Below are 21,771 nucleotides of genomic sequence, written 5' to 3' on the forward strand. Positions count from 1 at the left end.
GATTTGAATGTAACCTTTATTTAGACTGTGCTGTCCTTTGTGTTAGGCTAACTACTAAATTTTTTAGATTTCGAGTAATCTGCACCTAACCCTATTTTCTCCATAAGCCCTGTTATTTCTATTACGCGATTTTCTATAACACGATATTTTACAAGAACACAATTATCGCGTTATAGCAGAACTACCTGTACTGTGAATGGATAGCTTTAAGTTACACACACATTCAGCCACAGAAAAACGGTAAGATTTTAGGTAAAATAATTTAAACAAAGGTGATAGTAATCTTCCTGGGAAGAGAGCAAAACATGAGTGCATACTGCATCATCCATATGTCATATGCGCACACACACGCCTGCCACATTTTTTCTATTATTTATTATTATTAATGATGAAATATACACCACAAGAGGCTGATCATATGTGAAAAAAATGGGACTGTCTGTATATATTATAAAAATAAATAAGGTAATATACCTGTATTTCATAAAAAAAAAAAATTCTAAAAAACAGTTTTTGTGATAAAGTCCAGAATGCGACGTCTAGCTTTATACCTAGGTATGTAAATGCCTAGCATTAACTCGCCAGGCCAACATACAAGCAATTAAAACATCTAATAATTACTTAAATACATATATTAAGAGGGCACGTCGCTACCTAGCATTATATTTTTTTTAAATAAACTACTGTATACAGTACTACTATATATGAAAAATGTAAAAGGAAACCTACATGACATTTAATGCACATTAAAATACAAATTTAACCCCTAGGCTTTGGGTCATATCTTACGACGTGTGTCTGTAGAGCTTTGGGTCACCTCACATGACGTTTTGATCTTTCGTGGGCCTATTTGAATAAAAAGGGTGGCCTGACTAGATTAGGTTGCCAAGTAGGTATTTATCTTTCACTCACTCACACATTAGAGCCTCTCAGTCTCTTCTCTTTTCTCTTTTTCTTTTATCCTCTTCACCACTGATCGGCTCGTTAGCCGCTTGGGCGATCGGTTACATCTCTGTTATGCACTGCTGGCAAGTACTGGGCATGCACCGGCTCCTGAATGTGCTTGAACCTGCTCCAGTGTTGGTCAAGTCTTGTCTTGAAAGAGTTCACACTCGGTGCCGTCACAACACTTTCTGGCAGATTGTTCCAAGAGTTCACAACTCTCACTCCGAAAAAAGTTTGCCCTCACAGTTTTCTGAACCTGCGGCTTCTTCAACCTTAAGCTGTGACCCTTTGTGGGGCGAGCGTCCGCCAGCTCCAGATAAGGACACTCGACTGAGTTGTGCCCCTTGAGATGCTTATATACCTCAATTAGGTCGCCACTTGCCCGTCTGTAGTATAAGCTAGGCAAGTTCAGGCGCTCCAATCTCTCAGGGCAGCTGAGGTGCCGAAGTGCAGGCACCAGTCTGGTGGCCCTCCTTTGAACATTTTCAATTAACTGACAGTCCCTAGCATATCTCGGGGACCAGATGGGGTGGCAGTATTCGAGATGGGTAAGAACTTCTCTCTTGAAGATCGTTACAAGGGATGGACCGTATAGATATCTGAACGACCTTCTTATAAGACCTAATAATTTATTTGCCTGATTTACCTTCTTCTTACAATGGCCCGAGAACTTCAGCTCATTGTCAACATACACACCTAGGTCCTTCTCACATTGCCTCACATAGCGCAGTTTCTTTATCCCGTTGGGACATATGATACGCCTCCTTACCGTTGGTACACCCCAGGTGCATCCTCTTACACTATGTGACATTGAATCTCAGCAGCCATTTCTTCGACCATTCTTGGAGCTCACAGAGATCCTTATGCAGCTCTTCACAGTCCCCTTGGTTCTTGATTTCCCGAAATAACATGGCATCATCCGCAAACATTTGTGTGGAGGAGTGTACAGCGTCAGACATGTCATTTATGAAACAAACAAACAAAAGCGTGCCCAATACACTGCCCTGTGGTACCCCGCTTGTGACATGTACAATAAAAATTTTTTTTACTGAAGCTACTGTATATCAGTGTCCAAACAACTGTATGTAGAAAATAAAGTTCTCTCTATACTGATGACACTTACATTGACCAACACCAAAGGCACCATAGAAAGTCAAGAAGGTATCCCTGGAGACTGCAGAGCTGTTGGTTGAGTTAATGGAATTTGAACTGGACCAATCAGAGAGCCAGATGTTGCTGCCTGCATTGCATGCCTGAGAGAAAAGTTCTATTAGTATTTCAATTAATATTTGTTAGAAAAAGAAAGGTCTTTAGTTGTTTCTTAAAAGCCTCTCCAGAAGTCAGCTGCTTCATGGAAACCAGGTTTCTTTTTTATCATAAACAGATATCAAAGTTCACCTCAATATTTGACAAACATGTGGATAAGAGAAAGATATGAGGAGGCCAAGCACATAATATTCACACAAAAAAAGAGGTAAAATAAGGAATACAGGTATTCAGAAGACTTATTTTGAAGAATAATATTACCAGTACTCTACTTACTGGTATTTTGTATCATATTGTAATTTATGCATTCATGTTTAGAGCATATGCAAAAATAAGTATTGAATGGATCAATATTTGAAAGTGATTTATTTAATTACCACACCAAGAGATGAACTTCTGTCTTCCCAACCCTTAAAGTTTTGGTCCAGCTGCTAATAAGAGTTAAAAAATGAAGTATAATTATATCTCAGTAGCTCATAGTTTTGCTACCAAAAGTTCAATCTGCCAGAAGGAATAATTTTTTAAAGTTGTACAGTAATTGTACACAGAAACAATAAAATACCTATGCATTTATACTTTTTTGTCACAGTCATTCAATTACTGATTACTTGCATTTAATTTGTCAAATGAAACTTAATATGTATTATCATGTGCATTCAATTGTCTATCATATGCATACAATTACTGTACGTCATAAACCTTCAATTATCTGACACTTGCATACAATTAATTATCTACCATATACATACCATTAGCAATCACATCTATTTAATTATTTATTACATACATATAATAATGTCACTCGCATTCAATCATCTGTTTCAGTGTCCACATAAAATATTGATTCCATTTACACATTTTATGCTCAAACTAGAGCCTGGTTATGACCTGTCAAATTAAATCAGCCAAAATTTTTTTAAACTATCAACTCTATGGTGTCTCTGGCCTCCATGCACAAGATTTCTGTGCAGCCTGGGAGTTTAGCTGTATCCTGGGGCAGTAGCAACAGTTTCTGCTGCATGCTGATGACAGAAAAAACACCTACTGTACCACCATACTGACCTAAATTTTTTCATACAAAACAGTCACTATGGGTCCAAAGTGCATTTCAAGTGAAGAAAAGGCTCACATCCTTGCCCTGTTGGGTGAATACCGGTAACTTCCTCTGGAAAAAATTCATGAAGCACAGCAACAAATAAGACAGAGACGCAAGGCACACAATCTTCTCGCCAATTCTGTTCCACTTTGGAAACCATCTACCGGGAGACCCAAGAGAGCCTAACAGGCTACTGATATGCTTACGAAACAATGAGTGATGAAGAATCTGACAATGTCTACAACAGAAATGAAGAAAATGCACCACAAATGCCTCCAAGATGGGTAAAAATGAACAATACAACACCAACTTCAAATAAAGAAGTGAACATGTTATTTCATCGTATTACCCCAAAAAGACTCCTCACAATGAATATGCATTAATATTCTTGTGGCTTGGAAACTCACTGGACCTAACCATAACAGAGAATGAATGGAATTGAATGAAACACTAGCTGTCAACATAGAACACATCTTCAAGGGTGTTGGTGGTATAGCAGTAATGTGCTTATCTCTCATCAATATGTCAAGGGTTCAAGCCTGGAAACACGTGAGAAGGATGTTATCCAGTGCGACCCTACCAAACTTCACAGGTTTCCTGGTCTCCGGTTTCCTCCTGTATTAACACTGGATAGACCAACCGTCCGAACGGCTAGTAAGGTGATAAGAGGTAGGAAAAAATAAAAAAATAAAAAAAAAAGAAGAAAAAAAATAAAGTATTGCCTACAGGAAGAGATCAAACAAATCTGGACAATGGCACTGAGAGATGATTATATCGAAACATTTGCTGAATCCATGACATAATATTATATAATACAACATACAAGTTTGTGCTGTATGTTTGTAATAACTTTTCTTTATCCTTAGCTAAATTTTTTGTTAAAAGTCATCTAAAAAGGTTACAGGGATCAATAGTTTTGCAAACACTAAATTTATGAATAACCAATTGACTTAGAGGTCACGTGAAGTAATGTCACGAAATACAATGAGATAATTCATGTCCTTTTAATTCCTTTTATGAAAATTGTAAAAAAATTAACATAGAGAGAAAGTAATAATTGTTCATCTTACTTGTCCCAGAGTCATTAAGATGAGAGGTGGGAGTGCATACATCAGGCCCATAGCTCTTATGTACACCTTGTACACATGGCCAGCGATCTACAGAGAATGACCTTCATTAATTTCTTGTTGAATTTCATATTACCAGCGATGGCATACTGACAAAACATTACCTTCTCATGCACATTTTCTGTGATGTGTTAGCAAGTTTTTACACTATTATGTACAGTTTCTGTTATGTGTTGACAAGATGTAATCATATCATTGATGTACAATTTTGTGTCTTTAATAAAGTGGAATAGCCTAATAAAATCACAGACAACAACAATTCCTTCAGGTGCAAGTCTCACCTTGCCTGTCTCGGTAGTTTCTTCTTCAACTAATATTTGACCTTTCTTCAAAGACAAATTCCAGTTCATAGTATTTTGCTTTGGTAAATCATGTCCTTCTGTGGCTGCATATTCATTCACGGATGTTATGCTGCTATATACAGAAATATTGTCGCAGTTCTGTGAACTGCCAATTCGGGTTAGCACTGGGCAACTGTCGTTGAGACCATATGTGGTAAATTTACTGCCACTTCCAGGATCTGTTTCACTTGCACTCCTGTGTCGACCAACCATTTCCTGTACTCTGAAATATTACCCACAATTAAACTGAGAGATGATGACTGTTTCTGTTACATAATGAATATTTTAAAATTAATCTTTTCTTGGCTGTTAATCCACTGATGGTCAATTAATTTAACCTAAGTTATGCCTGGATGGTCAAAGATTTTCAACATTCTTTTTGTTGCCTTAAACAACCCTAAAGTCACGTGGTAACAGTGAAAAGCACACCTATAAGCTCCTAACCTACTGTAGCTTGAAAGATCCCGGACAGTCGGACGCTGTCATGAACACAGTGTCGTTCAGAGATGCCAGCATTTCTGCTACCACTTCTACTTCCTTATATTATTTACTTTTCAATATAGCTATAGAGGGTCCTCATTATAAGTGGTTAATATGGACAAGAAAAATGCCACTAATAAATAATGAAAACAATTATAAAGGGGAACTAATTCCCATAAGAATTAATAGGAATAGGGTTTAATAAGGGCCCATTACATTGCAAGTGACACTCATAAAGTTTAATTTGGTATCTTTTAACATTTATATAAATATATCTTAGAAACATTTGATTACACATTATTTTATTAATTATTTTATTTTACAACTTATCTAATGTACTTAAAGTCGTTTGGGGTCGTGTGTTGGTGAGATGCAAGCTACCTAACTATGCACTCTCACACTCAGTTCAGTGAAAGTGGTTCATTGAGACATGTTCACCACTCTTTTTTTTTTATTGGGCACCCCCTTACATCCTGTGTGAAGCGCAGAAGCGTTTACAGCTCCCAACAGGGAAGCATGCTAAGTTCATGCTCGCCTTTATGTCTCATGAGTTAAGGGCGTAGAAGCCTGAAGAGTCAAGGGCGTAGAAGCCTGAAGAGTCAAGGGCGTAGAAGCCTGAAGAGTCAAGGGCGTAGAAGCCTGAAGAGTCAATGGTTTATGTCATCAAGTTATTGGAAGCTCCGACAACTTTCCCTGAATACGAATTCGCAACTTTTCGATTTACAACAGGTACCTACATTACTGCTAGGTGAACAGGGACCAATGAGGACTAGGAAGTATGTCCAATCAACTTTTCCACCGGCCCGGGAATCGAACCCGTGACATCTCGCTTGCGAGGCAAGAGCGGTACCGCTTCTACCACCGGCGCCCCTCACTTTCCTTTTGACAAGTAACTTCTAATTTCATGTCCATCCCATAGCTATTACACTCCCTTTTAGCCACTACACCACTTTGCTTTGGCTACAAAAATAGTCCACCAATGTCATCAAAGACAGAGCAAAGTTGATAATTATAGTTCTTGGAGCACTTCAAAATAATGCCTGTGGACTCAGGTGACTGGTACTGAGCATGCATAGCACAGGTGAGAAGGATGACCTTTAAGAGCGAATTTCAAACGATTGTGCTCCCAAACATTGATGGATTTCAGCCTTAGAATCCTCTTAACTGCGGGGACTTTTTACTTGTATGTTCACAAATATTTGACCACTTAAGTGCAAAACCACTTATAATGAGGACCCCTTGTATATAATATATTCTATATATGCACTATGTACACTGGAGGCACAAAGTTGCTTGTCAGATAGCATCCAGAAAGTTTTCACTGAGAGAAGCGGCAACACTGCAATGTGGAAGGCAGGAACATGACACTACTCCCTTCACCACACACACACACACTCTGCCTTGTCTCTGTTTTTGTGGCCTATTTATAGCCATGAGTTGCCAAGTCATATTAAATGAGTTATTCTACAGATCTAGACTCATAGGAGCCCATAGCAAAACAAACGGAACATTAGCTTAACATGGCATAAAGTATGTCAGTGACCAATTAGCGTATGACAAGGGCTGACATAATTTACATCAGAGACCATTAATGGGTTAATAGAACACTACAATACTGTTTTCTAGTGTGCATTGCTGGGACTTTACATACTAAATATCTTACTTCTTTTTTGGTATTCAAGACCTAGGCCAATATAGTATTATTAGAAAATACTTGAATGTCTTGTGGAAGATGCTTACAGACAACTTTCAAGGGCAGCAGATTCATCAGGTAAAACATACTGGTTAAAAAGAGGTGTTACTAATGCATTAATGGTTGGAGTTTCAATCACCCCCTTCCGGTGAAGAGGATAGTCAGGTATGAACCTGAGTTTTAAAAAAAATTGAGTCACGAATGGCACCACACTACAGTGCTTGACGGGGAGGTGTGGCGGTAAAATTAACATATTCCATTATCCTAATTTTGCATCCAATTCACTTTAGTGACAATTAATGTTCACATAAACATAATGTATATGGTAATGATTCCACCAACTTCAGTAACTATAGATCAATTTCATACTTGCCTGTCCAATGTTTCTTTGTTCCAATTCTGAACATGCCTAAAATAAAAAGAATTAAAGTAGCAATGCTTTAGTTTATTGTAGGAGTGCCTACAATTGTTTTTTGTTAGTATGTTACAGAGGCTCATGTTGGTGGTACAGCAGTATAGTATGTTTGCCCCTCACTACTGTGTCCTGGTTTACATTCCCAGCCCATGACAGATATAAGAAGGGTGTTCTCCAGTGTATCTCTACAAAATATAACAGGTTTTTCTCTAGGTACTCCAGTTTCCTCCTGTACTAAGAACAGACTGACTGCCCAAATGGCTAGTAAGTTGGTAAGTGGTAGGGAAAAAAAGGCAATTTCTCACCTGGTAATGTTGATGCTACTTTTCCTGAGAGACAACTGTTGAAGTAAAGGTTCTCCCCCTGCCACACCTTCCAGATGCTCATACAGCTCATCCAGCTCTGCAGTTAGAAAATGAAATAATGTATGCCATTCTCAGTGTCACGGTACAATACTAAAATCAAATTAATTTGGCAGCTATGCTCTGCCCCCGAGTGTGAATGACAATAAATGTGATTGGGTGGCGGATGGGTGGAGAACACCTGAGAAGGCAAGAATCATAATGTTCACCAGTCCCAGATGAAACCCTGGGTTAAGTGTCACAATAGAGATACAAGGACCTCCTGATGATCAAAATAACAGAAAGTTACTCATCACTTTTTACAAGTTTTCAATCTCACCATACAGTGTTTTGTGCCCTTTATGCACAGAGAAATTCCTCACATGCTTTTTTTCTCCAAGCTCTATATTTTCACGTCAAATTGATATTACAGTATTGGCTTCATAATAGCTTGAGCTTTCACATAAACTACAAAAAATCAGAAAACAAACAATAAAACACTGATATTTTACACCCAATGCAAACCAAAAATAACCTTCCCCCCAAGCATAAGAAACCATAAAACCTTAAAATGTATGATTATTATATAAACCACAATGACACTAAAACTTTATAAAAACCTGCATAAAAAAAAAATAAACCCAAATTAAACCACACAAAAGTAAATAAACCAATATATGTCTTGTCCTGTGGAAAAATACAACACGTTTCCTTGGGAGGCTGCAATCATCATGAACTGGGGAGGTGTGGGAGGGGGGATGGGGTAGGAGGAGGAGTATACATGAAGGTTTTTGCATTGTGTTATGATATATTTCACATCATGCAATACAGTATTTCAGAATAACAATATTGAAATCCAACCACTCACTTCATACTTCCCACAAAAATAAGGTACCGTACATGAATATGAATAACAGGAGCAACACTCAATGCACTATGTATTTTACAATCAAAACACAGAAAACCGAGAGTGCAGGGAGGCACTGAGTGTGATAGGAGATTTGATTTCACGGGACAGCTTGCCTGGTGAGAACACTGAAATTATTTCATCTATGCATTACCCAACCTAACTCACTGAACACTAATTGGTTTCTTACATTGGGAGTGTCGGCCTCTCACTATGATGCACTAAAATATGACACTCATAGGATGAAAATTTATGGCAAATATTTTAATTTCTAAGGTGTGTTTCTAAGTCACTGATCAAATTGGACAAACCAGTTAGTGATTTACATTCATATACTGTACAGTACATGATGGGTTAAGATGTTCAATGCACTAATTTTCATCTCCTCATTTTCTGAAATTATTTCAGATAATTGAACAGTTGATTTGCAAGAATATATAGAATGAAAAGAAAAATTTATCAAATAATGAAGAGCCATTGAATGACCAAAAAGAAGACCATAACTTCAACCAACCAGGGGTGGCTGTGAGGAGGGGGCAGGACACAGTTGCCAAGTTAATTTGATTATAGTACAGTACAATTGTCAAAATCTAAGTTGGTAGTATCAAACCTTCAGCATGTTACGGTCAGAAAATTCAAACACTATTAAGGAAAAAAAAGGGTTTCATTAACTTCAATGTGCAAGGGAAGTTCTGTTCATATATAATTGTAATCCTATCTGTCCCATTTGCTGTCTAAGCACTATTGTATGTAAACTTCCTTTATATATGACAGTCATGAAAGTAATTTGTAGTATCATAACCTAGTACTGTAATTACAAGTTCTAGTGTAATTGTAAAATGTGGTACTGTATTACTGAAAGACTTTGGGTCTTTGTAAACCATAAATAACACCCCAAAAAATTAAATAAATTCTGATTACAGTAACAGGAATGAAAGCCTAACAAAATGCTCCCTTTACACACAACTCTTCATTGAATACAGTCAATACACTAAAGTCTACAGCCAGTAGCTTTGAGAGAAATCATAATTATCACTAAATGACATCCACTTTTTATAATTCCACTAAATTTTAAGAACATACCTTCTTTGACATCTTCATCACCCATGTCATTTAAATGTTGTACAATGAACTGAGCAAACTCTCCACCAGAGGACACAAGTTGGTCATAAGTGCCCTTTTCCACCATCCTTCCATCTTTCATCACAACCACATAGTCAACTTGTGGCAGCACTGTTACAGAATGGGTCACCAAAACACGTGTCTGTTGGTATACCATCCACATATCCGGTATTATATTATAGTAATGTATATAATCAAAGCCTCTTATCTGATATTCTGGGCTAAAACATGTATCTTCATAGAGATGGATCAACAACACTCACCTTGCCCTTCAGTACACCATGAGGTCCTATGACTTGTTCAAAGAGGTGTCTCCCTACATGAGCATCAACAGCACTGAGAGGATCATCAAGTAAGATAATTTCTGAGTTACTGTAAACTGCTCTGGCCAGGGCTACACGCTGCTTCTGTCCACCACTTATATTGATTCCCTATGGAGGAAATACAATTTGTCTGAAATGTGTTAAGTCATCATAGGCAAACTTTTTTTTCTTCATGCATACATGCCTTTCACTGTTATGTTGCATAGTAGTCAAACAGGAGTTGGTCTTCTGATTTTTAACACGCAGCAGCTAGTCGGTTATTCACCCCCTTCACAGCATGATTGTCAAATAAAGTAGTGTACTAATTTACAACTGAGTGCACTAGGGCTAATGTAAAGGAAGGAATGATGACCAGTCACTTAAGAAACAAATACTCTACTTGTGTATGGAATATATTCCTGAAACCCTTGTGATGTTCAAAACTGCAGCATTCAAAACAATGTCCTGTACTGTATTAAGATGGATGCATTCCTGGCCAGGATTTTGATTGTACAGTACAATACTTGGACCGACTTTTGATACATGAACACTTAAAAATAAATAAAAATAAATACATAATATACAGTACAGTACAAATATTTGTATACATAAAATAAAATTTAAAAAATACAATTTGTAAAGAAATATAGTAACTCAAAACACATGTAAACACCCCTTGCTACATGTCTCAGCACATTTAAAAGTTTCTTGTTGATTTGCATGCTTGGTTTGAAATTTTCTCACTTTAGCATACAATAAAATGTAACGCAGCAATAATTTAATACAGTACTGTACTTTGGTCACAAAAAAAAATAAAAAAATAAAATAAAAAATAAAAACTGTGATATAAAATTATGTGATAAATGAAGACTACCTATAATAATAAAAGCATTATTACTTGTAATAATAAGAATAATGATAGTGAGTACAGTACAGTACCTCACACCAACCATTATTTCTGTTATAGATTTTCAAGGATAATTCTTAACATTTGTTTATACTGTATTAGATATCTAAATTCAGTTCTTCACAAAAGTTTTGTCTAAGCACAACACTGTACTGTCTTGACAAAAACAGTCTCATGCCTATACAGTACAGTACAGTACTACAATATCTTTCAAATTTACTTCCTGTGCTAAACACAAGTGCATTTTTGTTTTTCACCATGAAGGGATTAATAATGAGATGCTGTATCTGTACTCACCACGAAGTGTTTGTATATGTTTCTCTAATTCCCATAATAAATATGAGTAAAAATATGTTAACCAATATGTTTGTTTGTATTTTTGGCTAATTTGATGCAGGTCAGTCTGTATATACATTTGAATGTGAAATAAGCCATTTTGTGCAGCAATGATCAGCAAAATGGAGATGCTCTATTGTATATTTTCGACTACAGTACTCATTAAATCTTGAAGCATGAACCAACTTTATTTGCATACATAAAATTACCTTCTCTCCAATCTCTGTCATGTCCCCTGCAGGCAACATATCCAGGTCGGCTTGGAGAGCACATGCCCTAACTACTTTTTGGTAGCGTTTCCTGTTGAAGGGTAGGCCCCAGATGATGTTTTCGCGCAGGGTTGCGTTTTGGAGCCAAGCTTGTTGGGAAACATATGCCAGACTCCCCTATTATAAATATGTTTGTAAAAAATTATTATAGAAGCAAATGTAGATCCTTGTACTTAATACTGTACAGTATAACTAAAAAATAAGTAAAAAATATAAAATTTACTGATTTAATTTTTAAAAAACCATATTTTCCATTATTCATACATTTTAAATAGTAAAAGAGAATTACATTGATAGCAACTCTTCCAGCAGTCTTCTTCATTTCACCTAATAAGGCAGACATGAAAGAGCTTTTGCCTGCTCCAACAGGTCCGACTACTGCCATCAGCTGGCCACACTCAACCTCAACATCTATATCTCGCAGGTGCCAAATGATGTTCCCTTCATCACCATCCCAGCAAAACTCTCCTCCATGCACCACCACAGAACTAGCTGCAAGGAATCACAATGATGTATGTCTCCGACAGATTGCTTTAGTATTCTAAGATACTGTAGTTTTATATATATATACAATACGTGTATATATATATATATATATATATATATATATATATATATATATATATATATATATATATATATATATATATATATATATATATATATATATATATATATATATATATATATATATATATATTTTGTACATAATAAGCATATGAAATTATGAAATTTCAGAATAAAGAATATAAATTTGCAATTAAATGCCAGGTAGCGACATGTCCTCCTAATATTTGTATTTAAGTAATTATTAGATGTTTTAATTGCCTGTATGTTGGCCTGGCGAGTTAATGCTAGACATTTACATACCTAGGTATAAAGCTAGAAGTCACATTCTGGACTACAGCTGCACCCCGACTTAAGACGGGGTTAAGGACCCAAATCCAGGTCGTAAGTTGAAATGGTCGTAAGACGAAAATGATTAAATAATACATAGAAGATCTAAAATGGGTGTCACTTTTTCTTCTCAGCACCACAAAACTCTCACTTTTAAGCTTGCCAACTATTTTAAAGGGAATTACAAATTAAAATTTTGTCAGCAACCTTTATGACAGGAGACAAGCGCTGTATCCCCTTTGCTGCTGTACCCCTAAGAACATACAGAATTTAAACTATCGGATAAAAACAATGTCAACGTGAATTTACCATTAGTAGTTAAGTTGTCGGTATATCCAGTAGTTTGTGGTTATACTTATTACAAATATGTACAGTACAGTACTTACATCCAGAAGTATCATTCAACACAGCAAAGGGATCCAATTCATCAGCAGACAAGTACTTCTCCATTCTCACCAGTGATACACTTGCCTTGATGAGGGATATCGATGAATATAGAGTGTATAGCTACCCATTATTTGAGTCTATCTGAACCATACTATAATTATACTCATATATATATACCAACTGAGATAAGTCTATCTAAACCATACTATAATTATACTCATATATATATACACACTGAGATTAGTCTATCTAAACCATACTATAATTATACTCATATATATATATATACACACACTGAGATTAGTCTATCTAAACCATACTAAAATTATACTCATATATATACACACACTGAGATAAGTCTACCTAAACCATGCTATAATTATACTTATACATATATATACACACTGAGATACACATGTGTACTTTAATGTAAGCATATGATATAATCAAATTTGAATATACAGTATTACCAGGCATGGAAAGTGTCAGCAAAAACATTTCTAAATGATGACTTAACTTACTAATACTACGTACCTGAATTATCTGGGAGATGACTGTTGGCATTTGGATGATGGGGAAGCGCATTATGTTGAAGAGTGAGAGAGAGACGAAGGCTTTCTGAGCATTAAGTATATTGTCCTCTGACACTAACAGGTATGTGGTGAATGTAACCAGTGCCACCTGCAGAAATACAAAAACATTCTATATTATAAAACAAGATGAATTTTTTATGGCAGACTAAAGGGGAAAGGACATTTCAAAGCCACAATTTGGCACCGAATGTGAGCTCATGATGCTTTAGATAAGAAGGTAAATTTTATGTAAAGGATCAAGCAATAAATTAGATTCTCAAGGAAAAAGTGATAATGTACTATAAATAATAAATCAAACTGGCTGTAAAGGCCAAGTTGGAGTTATGTCCTTGATGGCAGAACATGGACATACTGTACATACACAAGCCAGACCACCAAAAACCCTTTTTGGAAAACAAGTTATTTGATGACCTAACTTCCAGCTTCTACTGCACTGGTGCTACTAATCATCCTGACATCTAAAGTCAGTTAAGACTGTAACATAAAAGGGTCACACTTCATGTATATACACTGCATTGTCACCTTTATCTGCACAGCTTATTTCACACAACCAAAACCACTAGTTAACCAGCAGTAAACTTGTAAGAACGAGTCATGAGATGACCCGTGATTGGTGGAAAACCATCGCCGGCTGTTGGGGGCGTCATCTATGACAGGTGATGTCTACTCTAACCCTGGGATACCAAATCAGTTCTACTCCCACCACCTTGGCTACTTGTTCTCCCTGCCTACTCTGTCGTGAAAATTGAACGACTGTTACCTGCACTACTTGTGCATCACGGGATCTACTGGCCAGATATTTGTAACGTGTATTAGTACAGCTGAGTTCATTATTTTTCACCCTTGTATGTGTGTTTTGTGTTGATTTTGTTTTAAGAATATTATATAAAAATCACTTGCATATTTTTCACTTTCTACTATTTATACTGTGTTGGGTGTTGTCATGTTAACCATGAATGCGGTGTCAAATCTTCAATTAAGGAAAGTAATGCTATAATAACTAAACCTACAGTAAAACTTAATTAATAACTAGAAAAGTTCACAATACAAACAGATTGCCATTTATTACATAATTGAGCATAAGTTTTACAAGGGATTATAACTAAATAATTTCAATCAAAAAGCCCCTAGACACACACAGGTAAAGAAATCACTAAAATTTTAAGATTAAAATAAATGTAAAAGTTAAAGTAAAGGAACTTGAACTTAAAAGACATTTGCCTTCTTAATTGCTCAGTTTCCGTAACAAGACAAAGTGCATTGGTTCTAATGCCTTCTTCATGTTTCATAATAATTTCTGCACTGTATATTATCAATATTTGAACTAAATTTCAGAATAACCAATAATTTTAATGTAAAAATGCAAAAAATATTCAAGAGACCATCAAACTGGATGTTCACTCCACTGTAAACAAAGTTAAACTGAGAAGCGTTGGTGGGTGATTCAATCAGCTGATTGGCACACAAAAACTGTTCCCTGTACTGTATATATTATCAATATGTTAACTAAATTAGAATGACCAATAATTTTAATAGAAAAAATGAAAAAATATTCAAGAACACAACTTTCTTGATATTTACTCCACTGAAAACGAATGTAAACATAGAACAAACTACAGTACTGTATTGGCGGACTAGCCGATCAGCTGATGCGCACAACAAAGCGTGTTTCTCGTAAGGCTTTCGTTAATCGAAGTTTTGTTTGTAAATGGAATTGAAAATCCTTATAGGTGCTAATTCGTTAACCGAAATTTCTTTAATTGGACCGTTTGTTAATCGAGGGACCATTCTGTGTGTGTGTGTGTGTGTGTGTGTATATATATATATATATATATATATATATATATATATATATATATATATATATATATTCTATACCTATAACCATATTTATAAGTACAGTTCTAGACATAATATTTGAAGTCTCCCATAACATACCATATATGGAGTGACATTGAAGATGAATGAATTAATTGACTGCAAAATTCCTAAGTTTGTCAGAAGTTTCATTTCTTTCTTGCGCACCTCCTCCACCTTAGCAGCGAAAGAACCCTCCCAGGCGTAGAGTTTTAGTACCTGAGAGAGAAAAACTAAATATGAACATTATTATTCAAATAATTAGTGTATTTTGACAAATATAGGTAGGTGAAATGTAAACACATTATTCAAACATTTTTTAATCAACCCTTAAAAATGTGGATATGTTCTAAGAATTAGAGGATTTGCACCTGTCTGACCACCTTGCATAAGCAGGAAAAGATTTGTAGACAAGAAAGAGAGAGATTGAAAAAAAATGGTTAGATATTCTTGACTAGAGTAGTGGTTCCATCTTTGTACACTAGCCCTTGTGCTCCCAGCAATAGATGAATACATTATCAGGCGAGTCTGCCAATGGTGAAACAGTCATTCAGTGGCCTAGCATCTTGACAAAGGGGTATGGTAATCCTCTTGCCGCTGAATGCTAAGAAACGGGGAATTCACATCTGCCCAGTCACAGCACATCATAATGATAGATGGCTTGTGCTGTATGCAGAAAAGAAAAAAAATCCAGTGTTCCCACCCTGGTCGTGATGTTATAAGATAATTAATTGCATCATTTCACCTTCAAAAATTTAATAATAATTATATATACCTTGGGTCCTTGATCCTGACCACTTTGATCCTGGGCACATTGGCTTTGGTTCCCTTGGCCTCACCCCCACAGGCTATGGATTGATTGATTGATTTATGAAATTTAGACTCAAAGCCAAGCACAGGAGCCTCCCCGACAGACTATGGCCTCCTAGACATGAGTCACATTGACCTCGACCCTCATAACTTGGCTTCTATGATCATAAGTCACTTTATCCCTTCTGGGCTTGCTATCTACAAACTGTGTAATATAAGTAAAAAAAAAAATCGCCAATGAACTGGGTTAGCAAAAGATGGTGTGTTAATAAGTAAGTAAGTTAGTCACTCAGAATGTCAGTCAATTTATTAGTAATATATTAGTGTTCAAAGACCTATATGATACAGCAACGCTTCCACTGCCTTTTCTCTCTACCTTAATGCCATTGATAATTTCACTAGTCATCCTGACTCTCTTGTCTCTGATGGTCATTGTCTCCTCCTGAATTAACTTGGACTTGTTCACCAGAACACTGTTGATGGGGATGATGAGCAGCATGAAAACCAACCCAGTTAGCACAGATGGCCCTGTAAATTACCACAACTATGAGGAATAATGTACAGCCCTGATATTCCAATTTTTTCCCAAGTCTAGAACAAGTAATCTCATGTGGCTGGGATTGACCTTATGAGTATTCAGTCCTCATTTATCGCAACACATGCTTTATAACCAAAACACAATAAAAAATTATCTAATTAATAACACCAAGATCTGTGCGGGTCACCCAAGACCACCATAAACTTGCTTAAAATGATGATACAAAGAACTTATCCACAAAAATACAATGAAAGCAGTGTGAGAACTTGATTGGTGCGAGTGTGTGACCATGAATCAATGGAGAATGATCTCTGGGAGCCATTGTGTCAAGCTGAGAATGGTGAGGTGTACACTTTGCTGATGTAACATAATGAGCTTGTCAGGCCTCTTCTCTTTAGTTTAATACAATACCTGTACTTTCTTCTATTCTCCCTTTCAGGGTGATGTTTTCAAATATAAAGGACTAGACTACTCATAAGATTAGTCCTTGCCACAAATGTCAGTCTCCTGTGCATAGACTGACAGCCTAGTGGGGCATTAAATGAGTCACCTAGTGAAGGGGGCCTGTCAATAAAACAACCATGAGTAATATTCACATATGAAAATTAATGACACAGAATGCATGCAATAACGATTGGGGGAACAAGTAAGAACACCTAAAAGACCATGTAAGTACCTGTGCATATAATGGTCTCCCCAGCTGTACCTAATACTAAATTACAGTCAACCCTCGCTTTACGCGGTCCCACATTACGCGTTTCCACGTTTACGCGGTACCCTGCCGAAACCGGAATGCTCACTTTCCGTGGTGCGTGTACCCCTTTACGCGGAGAGCGGTGCGAGCAGGGTGTGCACAAGGTCGCCCAGTCATCAAAACATTACCGAGTTCTTCACCCGCCACCCGCAACAGCCGGCCCAAGTCAGTGATAGTGATAATGATAGTGAGGATATGGACTTATATGGACTTTGAGGGGTTTGACAAAGAGGCCCTGCAAGCCTCTGTGGTGGATAGTGATACAATTGATACAAGTGATACAGGTGAGGGCCAATAATCTGCCCTCTGCCTCGGAACCAACCCCCCATCACCGTGTGCCCAGCCATCTTTTCTACTAATGGAAGTGTTAAAAAACCTAATATTATTGATATTTCTCTTAATTATTAATTGTGTGTGCATACCATCATAAAATTAAGAAGTTATTTTTACTACAACGTAGGTATTGTGTCTGAAAAAGTGGAGTTTGGGGGTCGGCCCGGTCTCTATTTCAATTAATCCCATATGTTATGTTGTTCACTTTACGCATTTCTCACTTTACGCGGGCCGCCGTGGGTTGAATTAACCGCGTAAAGTGAGGGTTCACTGTACAATTATTAGTTACTACACTATTTTATACATATTACTAGAATTATTATACAATTTAGAAACAAAATTGTATCACTGTTAAACACATTACCAAATATTTGCCACTGTTAGTTAATGCCTCAACTGCAGCTCCTCATATATCACTAATATATGAAGATGTATATAGATACCTGCACCTCATTAAGAAAATCCAAGGCTTCCACATTTGCTCTTATTTTCAATACAGCTTGCAGGTCTATGGAAAACGTTACAGCAGACATGGCAAAAAATGTGTTTATGTGCAGAAGATAATGGACTACATACCAAAGTTTTGAATGTTTAATTTTTCAAGGTACAGTACTCTGTAAACACAAACATCATGTGACTGTAAACACCCTGTATCACTGTTGGGTGGTGATTATCATACCAAGTTCCTGCCAGAGGAGGATGAGACACACCAGGATGATCAGGGGTGCAAACAGCAAACCATATATCTGCAACACTGTATCCCCAATTATTTGAGCATCCACAGCCATCAGGTTCACTATCTGACCCAGAGTTGACTCCCGCCGAGCAGACCCAGACAATTTCAAAGCCTGAAGTAAAGAGACCAAGTAATACTTGTATTTCCATTAGCATTTGAATTACAAAGAGAAAATGACACAGAAATTACCTCTATGTTTCAGTGTATGTTACTAATACATGTTTCTCGGCTATGAAAATTTAAGCAGCTTTTGAAGAATTTAATTGTCTGTTAAAAACTGAGTTCTGTATTGCTGTACAGTACATGTTTCACAAAGTCTTTTTGAAAATTGAAGTAAAACGTTCATACCTTTGCATAGACAGCAGACATAAGTGCTGAGCGAACCCTGACAGATAGGATGAGAGCGATGTCGAAGAAATTATTCTTGACTATACTTGCACACTCACAAATCAATAACATCATCACTGCATATAAGTATCCATGCCACATAGGCTCTGTCTTGTTGGTGATGAAGGAGATGAGCAAACTGTAATATTATCAATGACTGTGTTAGATACATATATATATATATATACAGTGACCCCTCGTTTAACGAACACCTCGGTTAAAGTAATTTCGGTTAACGAACTGCCTTCCATAAGGATCTTCAATTCGGTTAACGAAAAAAAATTCGGTTAACGAAGTTCTTACGAACCGACCTCAACATGTTTTCGCTTGCACTGACCGGGCAACCAGCTTTAGTATCAGTCCGCCAATACATTAATCGGTTCTAGGGCTTAAATTCCTTACTATTTTAGTAAATATCAAGAAGTTTATACTATTCAATAATTTTAAAAGTTTAATATTCAATTTTTTAGTCATTTTAACAATTATTGAACATAATTGAAGGTAAAGTGACTAGTTTAATGCGGCATCCAGCCTCTAAACACAGCAAAACAGGCGTTAGTCTCTCTCTGTTTTCACTGGAGGTAACATCTTGCTTGAGACTCTCTTCAACTAAACGCTTTTTTTTTCTGTGTTTCCAAGCAAATTATTGGTCATTTTGAAATATATTTTTATATTGACAATATATAATGCAGTGCAGTGTTGATTTAAAGAAAATAATCTTGAATTACACCAAGAGAGCTAAAATTTTATGGGTGAAATGGCGCCATGGGGTGACTTCTCTTCCACCCCAATGCCTTCTCTTCTTCCTTCTCCTCCACCCCCATTCTAATTCCCATCATCATCATCATCATCAGGAGCCTTCTACATACACACCTCAAAGTAAGTGAACTTTTCTACCATTTTTGTTGAATTTAGAAATTTTCGGTGAGCTGGAACCAATTACCCAAAAACCCATTGAAACAATGGTTTCGGTTTAAACGACCTTCTGGAACAGATTGAGTTCGTTAGCAGGAGAACATGTATGTAATAACGTATGTATGTATGTATATGTATATATATATATATATATATATATATATATATATATATATATATATATATATATATATATATATATATATATATATATATATATATATATATATATATATATATATATATATATATATATATATATATATATATATATATATATATATATCACATCCTATGAGACTAAACTTGCAACCAAACTGGGTAGTGTGAAGGTCTATTGGAAATAAACATTTAGAAACAGACTACTGTACAATTAATGAATACAATTTAAATATGTAAATGTATCTTTACACAAGAAAGTGAGTTGAGCCTCTCTAACTGAATACTGAATATGTGCTATGATGATCACCGTACTATTAAAATTGAGATACTGTACTGAATATGGAACCAAGGTTCAAATGTCTTTTAAATAATTAATGGAAGCTGCAGTGAATACAGTACTGTACAGTACTTTGAAAACCAATAGTAAAGGTACAGTTCATTTTTTGTGTGATACAAATGGTACAATAAACTGGACAAAATATTTCTAAAGCAAAATGTGTTGGGCAGAAAGCAGGTTAGGGTAAGCTCAGAGGTAAGGAAATACTGAAAAACAAGATTTGAAACATTGGAGATATACCGTTTACACTTTAGAACTATGTACTGTACATGGAAGGAGGAAAGAAATGCCCCATGAGGGAGAATGTTGCAAGTGTTATATAAGACACTTTGTGAAAGTGTAAATATTTATATAGAGTGAGTAACAGATGAGATAAACAAACTGTGATCACAAAAATAGTGTGAAAAGGGAAGAGGAAAATTTAAGAGGTAAGTAAAAAAGAGAATATTGGAACATTACTTGGGATACTAAACCAAAATCACCTGAGAAGTTTTGGAGTGACGAAACGTAAGGCCTCAGAAATAAGGTAAATTACGAAGGAACCTATCAAAGACCTCCGTATCATTATCCAAAGTCTCCATAACACCGACAGGCCCATGTGTTGAGGTACAGATGTGATAGTGAAGCTGTTCTTCTTGATATTTTGCTTCATTTTAAGTAACTTGTGAGAAGATTTTCCCCTGAATGTCATAAAGGCTTTATGAGATATTTATGAACATATTTTTCAAACAACTGACCTGAAGATTCTCACAGTGAGAGTCATAAAGAATTGATTTAATAATATTAAACACAATTCAATAGAAACTTAAAGATAATCCCTGACTACCAAACAAAATTTTAAATTATACCTGTACCTGTGCATAAATAAAAAATATTTTCCTACTTCATAAAAAAAGGTTTGCTAAATATTTTTTTCAATTCATAGTGTTAACAAGACATTCCTGACTCTTATTATACAAGAATTTGTGCATTAATGCCCATAAAGAACTACTATGCAACAGTATTGTACTGTACAGTACAGTATATGCAAACAAAAGCCATTCATTATGACATTACCTAATTAGGTAAACCGTGTGCATAATGTTGACTAATTGATTAAAATATAAGATGTAGGATGTTAAAAAAAATTATAGTAAATCAATAAAAATATAGTAAATAAATAAATAAATTGTGAACTCCCATGATCTATGGTTAAGCCTACTCAAGATTGCCATCAAATTGGTGCACAAATTTTCTTTAAGTACAGTACTGTACTGTAAATTAACTACAGGTAAAGTACAGTATTGTACAATATATCAAATACTTATTAATGTGTTATAAAGTAGAGTACATACAGTATATATTTACAAATACAGTATTACAAACAAAATATTATAACATTCATTACCGGTAATTAAATAAAATGTTGTTAAAGTTATATGTCCAATCCACAATTAGTGGTCATATTTAAAATACATTATAATCCAAAATCCACATAATGTTTGGTACTAAGGATGATGGATTTTCAATATTCTACTC

At 35.8% G+C, this 21,771-nt stretch overlaps 1 protein-coding gene across 6 annotated transcripts in view; it reads right to left on the reverse strand.

Annotated features, from left to right (window-relative positions):
- Positions 1–21,771, reverse strand: part of LOC121873853 (multidrug resistance-associated protein 1-like) — a 52,400-nt gene that overhangs the window by 13,883 nt on the left and 16,746 nt on the right. For 5 of the 6 annotated variants that reach the window (XM_042377640.1, XM_042377639.1, XM_042377636.1 and 2 more), the window contains exons 8-22: positions 20,736–20,933; positions 18,801–18,978; positions 18,396–18,564; positions 16,468–16,619; positions 15,363–15,500; positions 13,366–13,512; positions 12,831–12,915; positions 11,837–12,039; positions 11,488–11,664; positions 9,997–10,164; positions 9,695–9,875; positions 7,669–7,765; positions 4,716–4,998; positions 4,378–4,464; positions 2,069–2,198 (exon numbers count right to left, since the gene is read on the reverse strand). In XM_042377640.1, the coding sequence (XP_042233574.1) occupies positions 2,069–2,198; positions 4,378–4,464; positions 4,716–4,998; positions 7,669–7,765; positions 9,695–9,875; positions 9,997–10,164; positions 11,488–11,664; positions 11,837–12,039; positions 12,831–12,915; positions 13,366–13,512; positions 15,363–15,500; positions 16,468–16,619; positions 18,396–18,564; positions 18,801–18,978; positions 20,736–20,933 (2,393 nt within the window). The remainder of the gene's footprint in view (positions 1–2,068; positions 2,199–4,377; positions 4,465–4,715; positions 4,999–7,668; positions 7,766–9,694; positions 9,876–9,996; positions 10,165–11,487; positions 11,665–11,836; positions 12,040–12,830; positions 12,916–13,365; positions 13,513–15,362; positions 15,501–16,467; positions 16,620–18,395; positions 18,565–18,800; positions 18,979–20,735; positions 20,934–21,771) is intronic. The other variant, XM_042377641.1, reaches the window with a different exon arrangement.

This window comes from Homarus americanus, unplaced genomic scaffold, assembly GCF_018991925.1.
Source record: "Homarus americanus isolate GMGI-L3 unplaced genomic scaffold, GMGI_Hamer_2.0 scaffold25827, whole genome shotgun sequence".
NCBI lineage: Eukaryota > Metazoa > Arthropoda > Malacostraca > Decapoda > Nephropidae > Homarus > Homarus americanus.